General features: G+C 55.1%; 1 protein-coding gene across 1 annotated transcript; it reads left to right on the forward strand.

Annotated features, from left to right (window-relative positions):
- Positions 1-4,031: 4,031 nt before the first annotated feature.
- LOC122912000 (carcinoembryonic antigen-related cell adhesion molecule 3-like) lies at positions 4,032-10,768 on the forward strand. Its single transcript, XM_044257243.1, is given in 9 exon segments — positions 4,032-4,210; positions 5,034-5,168; positions 5,171-5,386; positions 7,044-7,322; positions 8,309-8,429; positions 9,249-9,301; positions 9,641-9,672; positions 10,111-10,152; positions 10,389-10,768. Coding segments are annotated over 9 exon segments (1,008 nt in total). The 5' UTR covers positions 4,032-4,146; the 3' UTR covers positions 10,455-10,768.
- Positions 10,769-11,404: the final 636 nt, after the last annotated feature.

The raw sequence follows: 11,404 nt of genomic DNA on the forward strand, positions 1-11,404 counted from the left end.
AGCTTGCTTCTTCCTCTGCCTCTGCATGTCACTCTTTCTGCCTGTGCTCACTCACTCGGACAAATAAATAAATAAAATATTTTTTAATTAATTAATTAATTAATTAAAAAAGAAAAGGGAAACAAAAGGGATAAACTAAAGGATAGAAAAAAAAGAGGGTACTTTCAATAAAATGCAGCTGTGGGTTATTTTAAAAACCACAAAGCGTAAAAAAGTTGGCCCCAGCCCAAATCATAGTGTACGGTTCAAATTTTCACAAAATTCTAAAAAATGCACAGTAATTGATAACAGCAAAAGCAAATGTAAGGTTACATGGGAACACGGGGAAGGAGCGTCAGAGGGGGCGGAATGAAGAATAAAGAGGCCTTGAGGAGACTTTGAGAGGAAGGGAGATACTCAGAATCTTCATGTAGGAATGACTTCTCTGCATGCCTGTATAAAAATGTATTCAATCCTACACTTTCAATATGTTGAAATTCCTATATGTCAATTATATTCAATAAAGTGTTTAAAATTCTACATTCATAAAATATTAATGTATAAATACATAAAATAATTGGATAGCAGGATTTTTTCTTCTGCATTTCTGCAATGGGCCACCAGAGGGCGGTAGAGCTACACCGCAGCCTAGAGCCTTCCTCAGCAGCCTCACAGCCCATCAGGGTCTGACCCTCCCCAGCCTCACTCACTCACAGTCCTCTTGTCTCCCCAGGTTCCCCGCACTGGACCCCGTCGGCCCCTCTGGCCAGCCAGGCAACTGCCCGCTGAGACTGGTCCCTCTGTGGACAGCTCGTCCCTCCACATCCTCTGTCTTTCAAGGGGCAAAGGTCCTCTCTTGCTTCCAGTCTCAGCAGAAAGGTCACTTTCTCAGGAGTGCTCCATGGGACCCCCATCAGCTAAGACCCCCTGGCGTGCTCCAGACGCACCAGATACTTTCCCTTCCTGGCCCTCCTCTTGATTATAGTTGACTCCTCAGTGCCATGACTTTCTAGTGCTGCTGGCCCTGGTACAGGGTAAATCCCACGAGTCCAGGGCCCACATCTGTCCTGTTCTCTGTGGAGTTCCCCGGATCCAGCCCAGGGCCTGACATATCACAGATGCCCAGTAAATACTCACTGAGGGCATGAGGGAAAGCACACAATGTCCCCCCATGTGAACCTGGGGTCAGAGCCTCTTCCCTGCAGACTGACGCCATTGGCATCAGCATGGGAGGAAGCCAACACATGTCCAAAGCTGACCTTGTAAGCTGTCGGGCCTTTACCCCTCCTAGATTCAGGAGGGAGGACTGGGGCCTCCTACAGTTAGAGGTCAGACCCCCATTCATTCCCACAACCCGGACACCCCCTCCCATCTGGATCTTGTGAATGACTTTGTGGGCAACCTGTGTCCTTCCTCTTCTCTCAGAGATCTGACCTCGCACAAATTCTGGATCACAAACCCTAGGTGTGGTTAATACCAGGGGAGTTCAGAGCCCCACCCTGACCTCCAAAGACATCAGGAGCTGACTCTTCATCCTGAGGGCTCCTGGTCTGTGGAGGCACCTGCTATGTCTCCCTGAAGATGTCTCAGTAGCCCAAGGTGTCCTGGGGAATGAGGGGGAACTTCCCAGGCAGGCAAGACAGGAGAGCCCAGCATCTGCTTGTGTTTCCCCTGGGATAGAGTCTCTGGGAAGGGCTGCCCCCAGCTCCTGGTTCCTGTGGAGACACCTAGAACAGAGGAGAGAGAGGGACAAGGAGGGCTCCCCTCCCTGTTATGATGGGGAGACAGGACATTGTGGGGTCCAGCCCCTCAGGCCAGTGCCTTTTCCCCAAAGGCTCAAGAGACCCTTCGAGACCCTCAATCTCGAGGAAAGAAAGCTCATGCTGAGGGAGCAAATACCTCTGGGTGGACAATTCTCCTGACATGAGAGCAGGAATCTTCTAGACTGTGCCTGTCTTCTCCCTGGGCTCATGCAGCCCTGGGATGGAGTCGGGCAATCTAGGATCCACAGGGACCAGGACCCGGGCTGACCAGACCCTCACCTCTGCCCAGGGCTCAGGGACCCTCACCCTTTGCAGCCTGGTCAGCAGCCCTTGTGCTGCCCCCAGACTCGCCTCCAGGGGGGTGACATAGGGACATGCAGGCAACGCACAGGACCTTAAACCCCGAAGCTGGTTTTGGCTGAGGAGGCTAGTTTCCATTCCTTTCTCCCACAGACTCTTCTGGGTCCCTCCCACATGCCTGTTCTGTCCTGAGCACTCCTTCTAGGGCCCCAGCAGCGCACTGATCTGTCAGGGGTCCCTGTGCAGCTCCCCGTGCCCTGCCTGGCACCACCTATTGGGAAAGCAGGGTGACCACAGGAAGGTCCCCCAGGCAGAGGACACAGACTGCCCAGGATGTTCAGGAGTACATGGACTGTCTCTGGGCCACAGTTCAGCCAATGGACACAGAGAGGGAGGGTCTCCTCGAAACATTTCCAGGAGCCGTGGCCACCTGACCTCCCATCATCTCTTCTCTTCCCAGGACACACAGGGAACTCCCTTCACACCTGGGACTGGAGCTCCTGAGACACCTGGTCCTGGGTCTATGCCCCTGGAAGCAGAGGCTGGGCTGGGGACACCTGGGGATAGACTATGGGTCCCTCACCTGTCATCATCCAGCCTGCCCCTTTCTCACCCCCAGAGTCACCTCTGGGACCTTGCCGCCAGGAGTCAGTCCAACCTCCCCAGAGCCTGTGAGAGCACTGGGGAGACCGGTGCCCAGCTGGCCTTCTCTGTTACAAACGGCAATCATCCCCGGGATCTGGGGACCCTGGGGCTCTGTGTGTGGTGCCCACAGACTCAAGGCCAGGACACAGCAGGGGAGTGGGGAGAAGGGCCATCCTCAAAGAGAACCAGGTCCCCTCAGTCTTGCTATTCAGAGTGTGCTCCCCGGGCCAGGACGGTCAGCATCACCTGGGAGCTTAGTAGAGGCAGACTCTGGGGTCCACTCCACAACTGCTGAGTCAGACTCTACATTTTCACAGGATCTGCAGACCCTTCGTGGGCACAGGAGGGGCAGAGGCGGCCCCACCCCCACATCATGGGGTCTCAGCCTGGCTGTGCATCTGCTGAAGCAGCATTTCTAGGTGTCCCCTGGGCATTCACAGTCTTGATACAGTTCCACAGTGATTCCAGCGCACAGTGGGGGTGACATCCAGGTGACAGGAGTTCCTAAGGCAGGCCCCAGGCTCCTGCTCCGAAGGGGAAAGCCACAAGGGGAGGAGAGGGCTGTGGGGGTACTGTCCCTGTACCTTAGTCCCTGTACCTTAACCCCAAGCTGTGTGGGTCTCTGGACCCCAACGCCACAAGCTTGTGCTTATCCCAACAAGGGCATGTGCACGCTCTCCCATATGCTGGGAAATCACAGCTGAAGAGGGAGAGGCCTCAGCCCTTGTCAGGGAACCCAACTGTAGACAGAAATGAAAGGGGTAGGGGCCAAGAGAGTCAGGAGGGAGGGGAGGAGCATGGAAGGGAGGAAGGGCAGGGACCTGACAGAGACCCCGCCCCCATCCCACATGCCTCCGCCCAGTGCTCCTCAGTTCAGGGGCCCCTCAGAGCCAAGGGAGGAAGGGCGGCCAAGCGGACAAGTGTGAACAGCAGTGCTCCTCCTGAGTTTTTCTAGAGCAGAAGCTCTTCTCACAGAGGGAGGGACAGAGCGGGCAGCAGGCACCGTGGAGCCCCCTTCAGCCCTTCCCCGAGGAGGACGGGTCCCTGGCAAGGGAGGAGAGAGGGCTGTGGGGGCGCTGTCCCTGCACCTTGACCCTGAGCTCTGTGGGTCTCCAGACCCCAACGCAACAGGCTTGTGATTGTCCCAACAAGGGCATGGGCGCGCTCTCCCGTATGCTGGGAAATCACAGCTGAAGAGGGAGAGGCCTCAACCCTTGTCAGGGAATCGAAATGTAGACAGAATGAAAGGGGAAGAAGGGGACAAGGAAGTGGGGAAGGAGGTAAGGGGTGGAGGAAGGAGGGGAGGGGAAAGGAGGGGCCCTGGCAGATACCCCGCCCCACACTCCTGCCTCCGAGGCCACTTAAGACAGAGCCAACATTGGGACAACTGCTTCTCCTGAGCATTTCTGGAGCAGAAGCTCTTCTCACAGAGGGAGGGACCGAACGGGCAGCAGACACCATGGAGCCCCCTTCGGCCCTTCCCCGAGGAGGACGGGTCCCCTGGCAGGACCTCCTGCTGGCAGGTGAGAGGGACAGTTCCCTGGGAGGGAGTGGGAGGATGGGAGAAAAAGGAAGGCTGGGGTCTCAAGGGAGGACAGGGCTCTGAGAGGGGACAGAGAAGCAGGGCAGGACTGGAGGAGCCGCTCAGCGACAGGACTATCTCAGAATCTGGAAGTGGTGAGCCAAGGGCTGTTCCCCAAGTTACTCATCACTGAGCACTGAATTTGAAAAACTGATGATAACAACAACCAGGGACCCTAATTGCTGTCCCTTCCCACCAACCTGAGATCTTGACAAGTGCCAGACTTGGAGGGCCCTGGGGACACATTCATTCAGCCCCGGTATTTGCCACCTGCCCCACCACGGGGGTACGGCACACATCAGACGAGTCCATGCTCCCCAGGCTCACTTCTGTGGGGACGAAGACAGACACCCAGAGACATCTAGAATGTGAGGTCAGGTACTGACAAGCATCATGAAGGGAACAGAACAGGGAAAGGTCTGGACGTGGAGACAGAGTGTCTTCAGAGGAGGCAGTCAGGGCAGGTCTCTCCCGAGGACCCCCTGAGCGTGAGCAGGTATCTAAGGGCAGTGAGGGAGTTAGCGACAGACATGGGAGGAGGTTGTTCCAAACAGAGGCAGTAAGTTCAGAGGAGAAGCAGTGCGGTCATGCCGCTGACCTTGACCAGCAGAGACACACACACAGACACACAGATACCGGACACACTCACACACTGGGGGGGGGGGATGAGGCTGTGGGATGAGGACCTCCTCCATCTGCAGGGCCCCAGCTTTCCCTCCAACACCTAGGTCCAGACCCTGGTCGTCTGCTCCCTTCCCTCCTAGTCTCGCTCTTAACCCTCTGGAACCCACTCACCATTGCCCAAGTCACCGTGGAGCCCGTGCCGCCCAGTGCTACTGAAGGGAAGGACGTCCTTCTGCAAGTCCACAATCTGCCTGGGGATACTAGACGCTTCAACTGGGGGCCATGGTAGAGGCCAACCGTCATATTGTATCATATATAGTAGATGTAAGAGTTATTATCCCAGGACCTGCACACAGCGGCAGAGAGACAGTGTACCCCAATGGATCCCTGCTGTTCCGGAACATCACCCTGAAGGACACAGGATACTACACTCTACAAATCGTAGATAGAAATTATGAAGTGGCACAAGTAACTGGACAGGTCCGCATATTCCGTGAGTAATTCCCTCTCACCTCTGGTGCTGGTTGGGGTGAATTCCTGCTTCACACAGGATGACAGGCCAGGACTGGGCCTCCTTCCCCCTCTGCATTATGTCCTGTGTGAGGGGAGGGTTCCAGCATTTAGTGCAGGACACACAGTGGAGACTAACTTCCTAAGATTGGAATTCCTTTCCTGGAATCCAGACTCTGGGATCATCTGAGAAAGAACCTGCAAGGTCAGTCAGGGCCAAGCTTGGGGAGGCCCTGATATCCTCACCAGAGCTCATCCCAGACCACTATCTCAGGGCTCCTGACTCTAGTGACCCTGGGGCATCTGTGCCGGGATGAGGTTGGGGCTCCTGGGCAGACCTGACTGGGAGCAACCATTTCTGGCTGCCTGAGCTGGTCCTCAGCCAGGGTTCAGTCTCAAGAGCCACATCTGGGGAGGGGCCGAGCTTGGCCCTTCACCTGAGGGTCAGCATGGACAACACAGACCTAAAAAGCACCCAGTCCATTAGCCAACTGCTCTGGGGGACTTGGGGTCCCCAGAGGAAGGGCAGCACTGCCAGGGAGGAACAGAGCAAAGAGAAGCTCCATGCCACCCCTCCTCCTCCAAGAATCAAGCCCAGGGAACCTTCTCTTGTGGAGCAAAGTAGTAACAGCTGCTGTTTGATCGGCCAGCTGCTATAGCCCAAATTTGGGTCAGGTATTTGGGGTTGTTTAAAGGATAATGCACAGGCCTAGAAAGTAGAGGACATTTACCATTCTTCCTGGTGCATTAAGGGGAAACCAAGGCACAGTCACTGAATCAGGGTCACACAGACTGAGGAGCAGCAGATGGGAGTGACCACGGTTCTGTGTGCAGACACAGCCCCGTCCTCTCCTCCGTCAGAGGGAGGGATGCTGGTGTGGGCGGTGAGAGCAAACAGAGGCTCCCTCCATGTTTGCTCTGGAACCCAACATCCCACGTCAGCAATCAGAGGCAGAACGAGCTGGCGGCCCCTCAGAAGCCCAGGTCTCAGCTCCCTGTGCTGGACTTCAGATCTGATTGTTTCCTGCTGTATTCCTGTCCCTCCCGCTGGGGTGTCAGGGAAAGGACTGAACTTCTGTTCCCCTCTCTGCTCCTGAAACCAGGCCAGGGTCCACATGTAGGAAACTCAGTTGCTTTTGTTGGGGAAGGAAGGAGGGAAGGGTGTGGGTGTCTCTCCCATTGGAGGGCAGGGGACCTCTTGGCCAGACGTTCTGGGATCCTGCTCCCCGGATGCCTCTCTGAAGAGATGATGGGTCATTCATTCCCTCAGCACCCCTGCCCCTTGCTCATCCCCTCACTCTCTGCTGGTCATTGATCCGGCTCTTGCTCATGATACTGAGGTTGCTGGCCACACGAGCTAGAGGTTCCTGGTGCTGATGCCACCGTGATGTCTGGGTGGAGCAGACACATGACTAAGGGCTAGAGGGAACCTGAGGGTCAGAGGGTGAGGGACAGACCTCTCCTTACAGATCATCACCTGAACACAGACACTCATCCTTCTGCAGACAGCAGGGCCATCCTCTGGGGTACCTTCACAGAGCTCGCCAGGGCCCTCAGAATGGCTGGCATCTCAAAGGAAGGAGTGTGGCTCCATGCCCAGGGGCCCATTCTCATCAGCCACCTCCTGGTTTTCCCCGCAGAGCCCTTGGCCCAGCCCACTCTCCATGCCAGCAACACCACAGTCACAGAAGACAAGGACTCTATGGTCCTGACCTGCTCCACAAATAATCCTGAGGTCTCTATCGGGTGGCTCTTCAATGGCCAGAGTCTAAAGCTCATGGAGAGGATAACACTGTCCCAGGACAACAGGACCCTCACCATACGCCCTGTCAGGAAGGTGGATGCCGGGAATTACCAGTGTGAGGTCTCCAACCCAGGTGATTCCAGGAAAAGTGACCCTGTGAGGCTGGATATGAGCTGTGAGTGACCCTCAAACTCTCCCCCTTCCTCCCTAATATTTCATGGCAGGCAGCGTAAAATGGGTGCAGGCCTGCAGGAGGTGGGAGCTTCTTTCAGGGCCTCTAGGGCAATGTGGATAAAATTCCCCAGAATTAGATGAATCTTGTTAGCATCTTGGTCTGATTTGTACCAGTTGGAACTGGGGCAAGACGTTCAACCCCCTGAACCTCATTTTTCTCTTCTCTAAAACTGGAAAGAACAGCTGTTAGTTAGTATGAGTTCATGAGATGAAATCCTGAGACAGCGTCACACTCAGATTCGGGGCTCAGTCAAATTTAGCAACTATTGTCCTTTGGTTATTAACATTTTTGTTGCCAGCTGTAATGTCTCGGGGAACTGGGATGAGTGTGGTTTGATCACGTTCCAGCTCTCTGACTTTCACTGGTTTACTGATTATAGTACTCGCTTTAAACACTAAGTTGTTCCTTAGTGAAGCCCTTTACACACTGAGTTGCTCATTGTGCACAGTGGGCGTGACACCTGGCCCCTCGTGGGCAGGGAAGCAGCAGATGAGTCAACATAAATATTTCCCACATGCCTGGCACAGAGCAGACCTCGAAAGCAGTCAGCTGGTGTTATTCTCCTTAATCAGTGTTGAGTGGACAGGTAAGAGCCTCTCTCTAAGACCATCAATAAGGATGGGACAGAAGACACAGGGAAGAGGCATAACATGAGAAGAAAATAAACAGGATGCCAGCCTTGGCCCTGAGGTGGTGGGAAAATTGGAGATTAGACAAAGTCCAGGGTTGCAGTGTGAGGAACAGAAATGATGCAGTGACGGAGGGTACGGGGGTACTGTGGTGACAACACACACACACACACACACACACACCAGCCAGACCTCAATGCCTTCTCTTCCTCCCTAACCAGGCCCTTCCCCCATGGCCCCTCCTGGTTTGCCTGGAGTTGACTTGGGACTCATTCCCCTCTGTTTCTTCTTCTTCAGATGAAGGAAGCACCACAGGCTTCCCTGTGGGGTCCATGGTTGGCATTACAGTTGGGGTCCTGGTCGGACTGGCACTGGTGGCCACCTTAGGCTGTCTCCTGCTCCGCACAAGGACTGGAAGGTACGATGACATTTCCCACACACTGATCCTGTTCTGCAGCTGTCCCCAGCCAGGAGGGAGACTCTGTCCTGACCTAGAATTCTGGACGGGCTCTTCCAGGCTCCCAGCTGCCCCCTGGATTTTCCTTCCCATTCCATCTGGCTCCTTTCTCGCCAGCTGCTGACGGAGGTGCTTCCTTCACAGCCTCCTTGGGTATAAATTAGGGACAATTAGGGAACAGCCTCTCAAGGTTGTCTTGGTCACTTGGCAAATCTGCAGCAGTGATGACAGGACTAAGTGCTCAGCAAAGGGCACCTCCTGTGGTTTATTTCAGTCCCCATGCTCTGTGAGGGGGATTCGCAGCCTCAGGATCTGAGGGTGCTCCTGGTCAGGGCCACGCAATGGAGAGGGGAACACCCTGACAGGCCAGGGGGACACTATCCCATTTCAGCATCTCCTGGTCTGAGGGGGCGAGAGTCTGGCCACAGCAGAAACCACATTCAGGGACCCAGCATACCCGGGGCTCCCCAAGCCCAAGTGTCCTGTACACAGAACTGCAGCCTTGACCCTTCCACACAGTCAAACCCTCATGTTTGTTTCCTTCCTGAATTTGATTCCTCCCATTTTCAGGACACTTTCTTCTAGTCACCCATCATCCTGCAGGTCTTCCCCTCTGGGCTTCAAAGGCCTTTCCTTATCCCCTCTCTTGGGCCCATCCTCTGCTAAACAGCACTGGTGGAGAGAGGGGTTCTCTAAGCCCTGCCTTGCTCGTCCCCTGCTCTGACACCAAAGCTGTGACCTCTCCCAGCATCCCTCCCACTTAAGCCTGATCTTTCCTAGAGCCAGTGGCTGGCATGACCTCAGAGAGCTCTGCTGCCCGGCACCCACCCCCCGTGAGTATCTCTTCCGCCCAGGCGGGACTGGGAGCCCCATGGTCCTGCCCCAGTGTCCACTCCTACCAATCATTCCCCTGGAGACTCTGAACCTTTCTCTAGGACTTTAACCATGGGCATCTCAGCTAGCTGGCTGTACTCCCTGGCCTGTGGGGCTTGGATCATAGGTCAATACCTGGCCCTCACCAGACCCTAAAATGGTCTCCCCCCAGGTGAGACCCTAAAATGCTCTCCCCCCAGCTCCTGCTTCCCTGGTTGTCTGAGAGCTGCAGACCTGTCCACTCTGGGGAGGGTGAGCCCAAATTTCTTCACAGTGCTAACTCCTGTGTCTGTTCCCAGGGCATGGTCCAACCAGCAGCTCCAAATCCCAGGTAAGTCCACCCCTTCCATCACTCTTTCCACTGGGGTCCAGGCTGTGCAGAGTCGAGCCAGGGCATCCAACCAATTCAGCAGCACAGAGTGGATCTTGCTTCTCCCGGGGTAGCCAGGACAAAGCTACTTGTTCTGGCCAGGCTTGAACCCTCTTCTGGGCCAGGACCACCCTCCTACCATGTCCTGAGTTGTCCCTGCTCCCTTGAGCTGGCCAGTGGGAACACTGGAGTCCAGCCTGGGGCAGGGTAGGCACTGGGGGCATCAGCCACGGGTCCTGGGATAACAGGAATGGGGCAAAGGGGGCAGTGGGCAGTGGTCTGGGACTGGGGTGTGGGCCAACAGGCTTGGAGAAAGCTGCTCAAGAGACAGAACTGGTCAATCCCATAGAGAAATGACCCTCCCTCTCTGTCTACCAACACCCATTCTCTCCTGTTTAGGACTCCCTGCCCGGCCCCACAACAGCCATTCCTATCTACCAGGTGAGTGTGGGCACCTAATGTTCTGGTCCCCGAAGCCCAAAGGGGCTGAAGATCTGCGCCCAACCTGCCCCTGACTGTGCTTTGAGGTTCAGGAAACAGCAGAGCAGAGAGGAACAGGGGATACTGGGAGGAAATAGGCTCCCATAGAGCAGCCCAGGTTGACCTAGAAGCTGAAAGTCACCCAGATGTGTTCTATGAAGGTGACAGGGGCTCAGAGGCCTCTTCTTCTTTTACAGGAATTACGACACCCAGACACAAACACATACTGCCAGATCAACCACAAAGCAGAAATGGCTTCTTAGTTTCCCCAGGGTCTGGGGGCTGCTGAGACCCAGGACTCTAGGTGGGGTCAGGAGCCTGTGCTCCTGACACAGCCTGTGCCAGAGAACCAGCTCTAGGCCCTGAGGATATTCAGGAACATGGACCCAGGGTCAGGTTCATCACCTTCCTTCACTACCAACCGATGGGGGCAGCCTGGACTTGGTCCTTTGAACGTGGAGTCACTTCCTGCAGTGATGTCCACAGCACCCTCACTGCCCTGAGTGATGGGGACAGAGGCCAGTGCACACTCCCTGCAGCCCTTTCCACCCCTTCCTTTTTTTTTTTTTTTAAGATTTTATTTATTTATTTTTTGAAAGACAAAGATCACAAGTAGGCAGAGAGGCAGGCAGAGAGAGAGGAGGAAGCAGGCGCCCTGCTGAGCAGAGAACCGGATGTAGGGCTTGATCTCAGCACTCTGAGATCATGACCTGAGCCGAAGGCAGAGGCTTTGACCCACTGAGCCACCCGGGCGCACCACCCCTTCCTTTTTTGTAACGCTCCTTGTCTTGAATGGAAAGTGTGGGACAGAATTAGAGTAAGACTCCCAAGCCCTGGGGGTATCAGCACCATGGACAGTATCCCAGCCAAGCTCCTCCCAGGAGTTGAGCTGGGAGGAGACAATGAGGGACCGCTGGAGAGGCTGCGCATTTGTATTCTACAGAAGGATGCAATGAGGCCGAATGATTCTGCTCTGTCTATCGTAAACCCTTTGCACATGTCCAGCTGTTACTTGGCACATCCATTTCAGCTCCCTGCTTGGCTGATTGCTGCCTCCAGAGGGTGGCCTCTGGGAGGCTGGGAGTCAGCTCCAGCCTCCTGGGGGAACCTCTTAGCCCCTGAGGGCCAGGCCCCTCTCTTGTCTACAATAAGGAAGGAATGTTTCATGGGTGTCTTCGGACCCTTGGTGCATGACCTTGGAAACACACCCCTC

This window comes from Neovison vison, chromosome 7, assembly GCF_020171115.1.
Source record: "Neovison vison isolate M4711 chromosome 7, ASM_NN_V1, whole genome shotgun sequence".
Lineage (NCBI taxonomy): Eukaryota > Metazoa > Chordata > Mammalia > Carnivora > Mustelidae > Neogale > Neogale vison.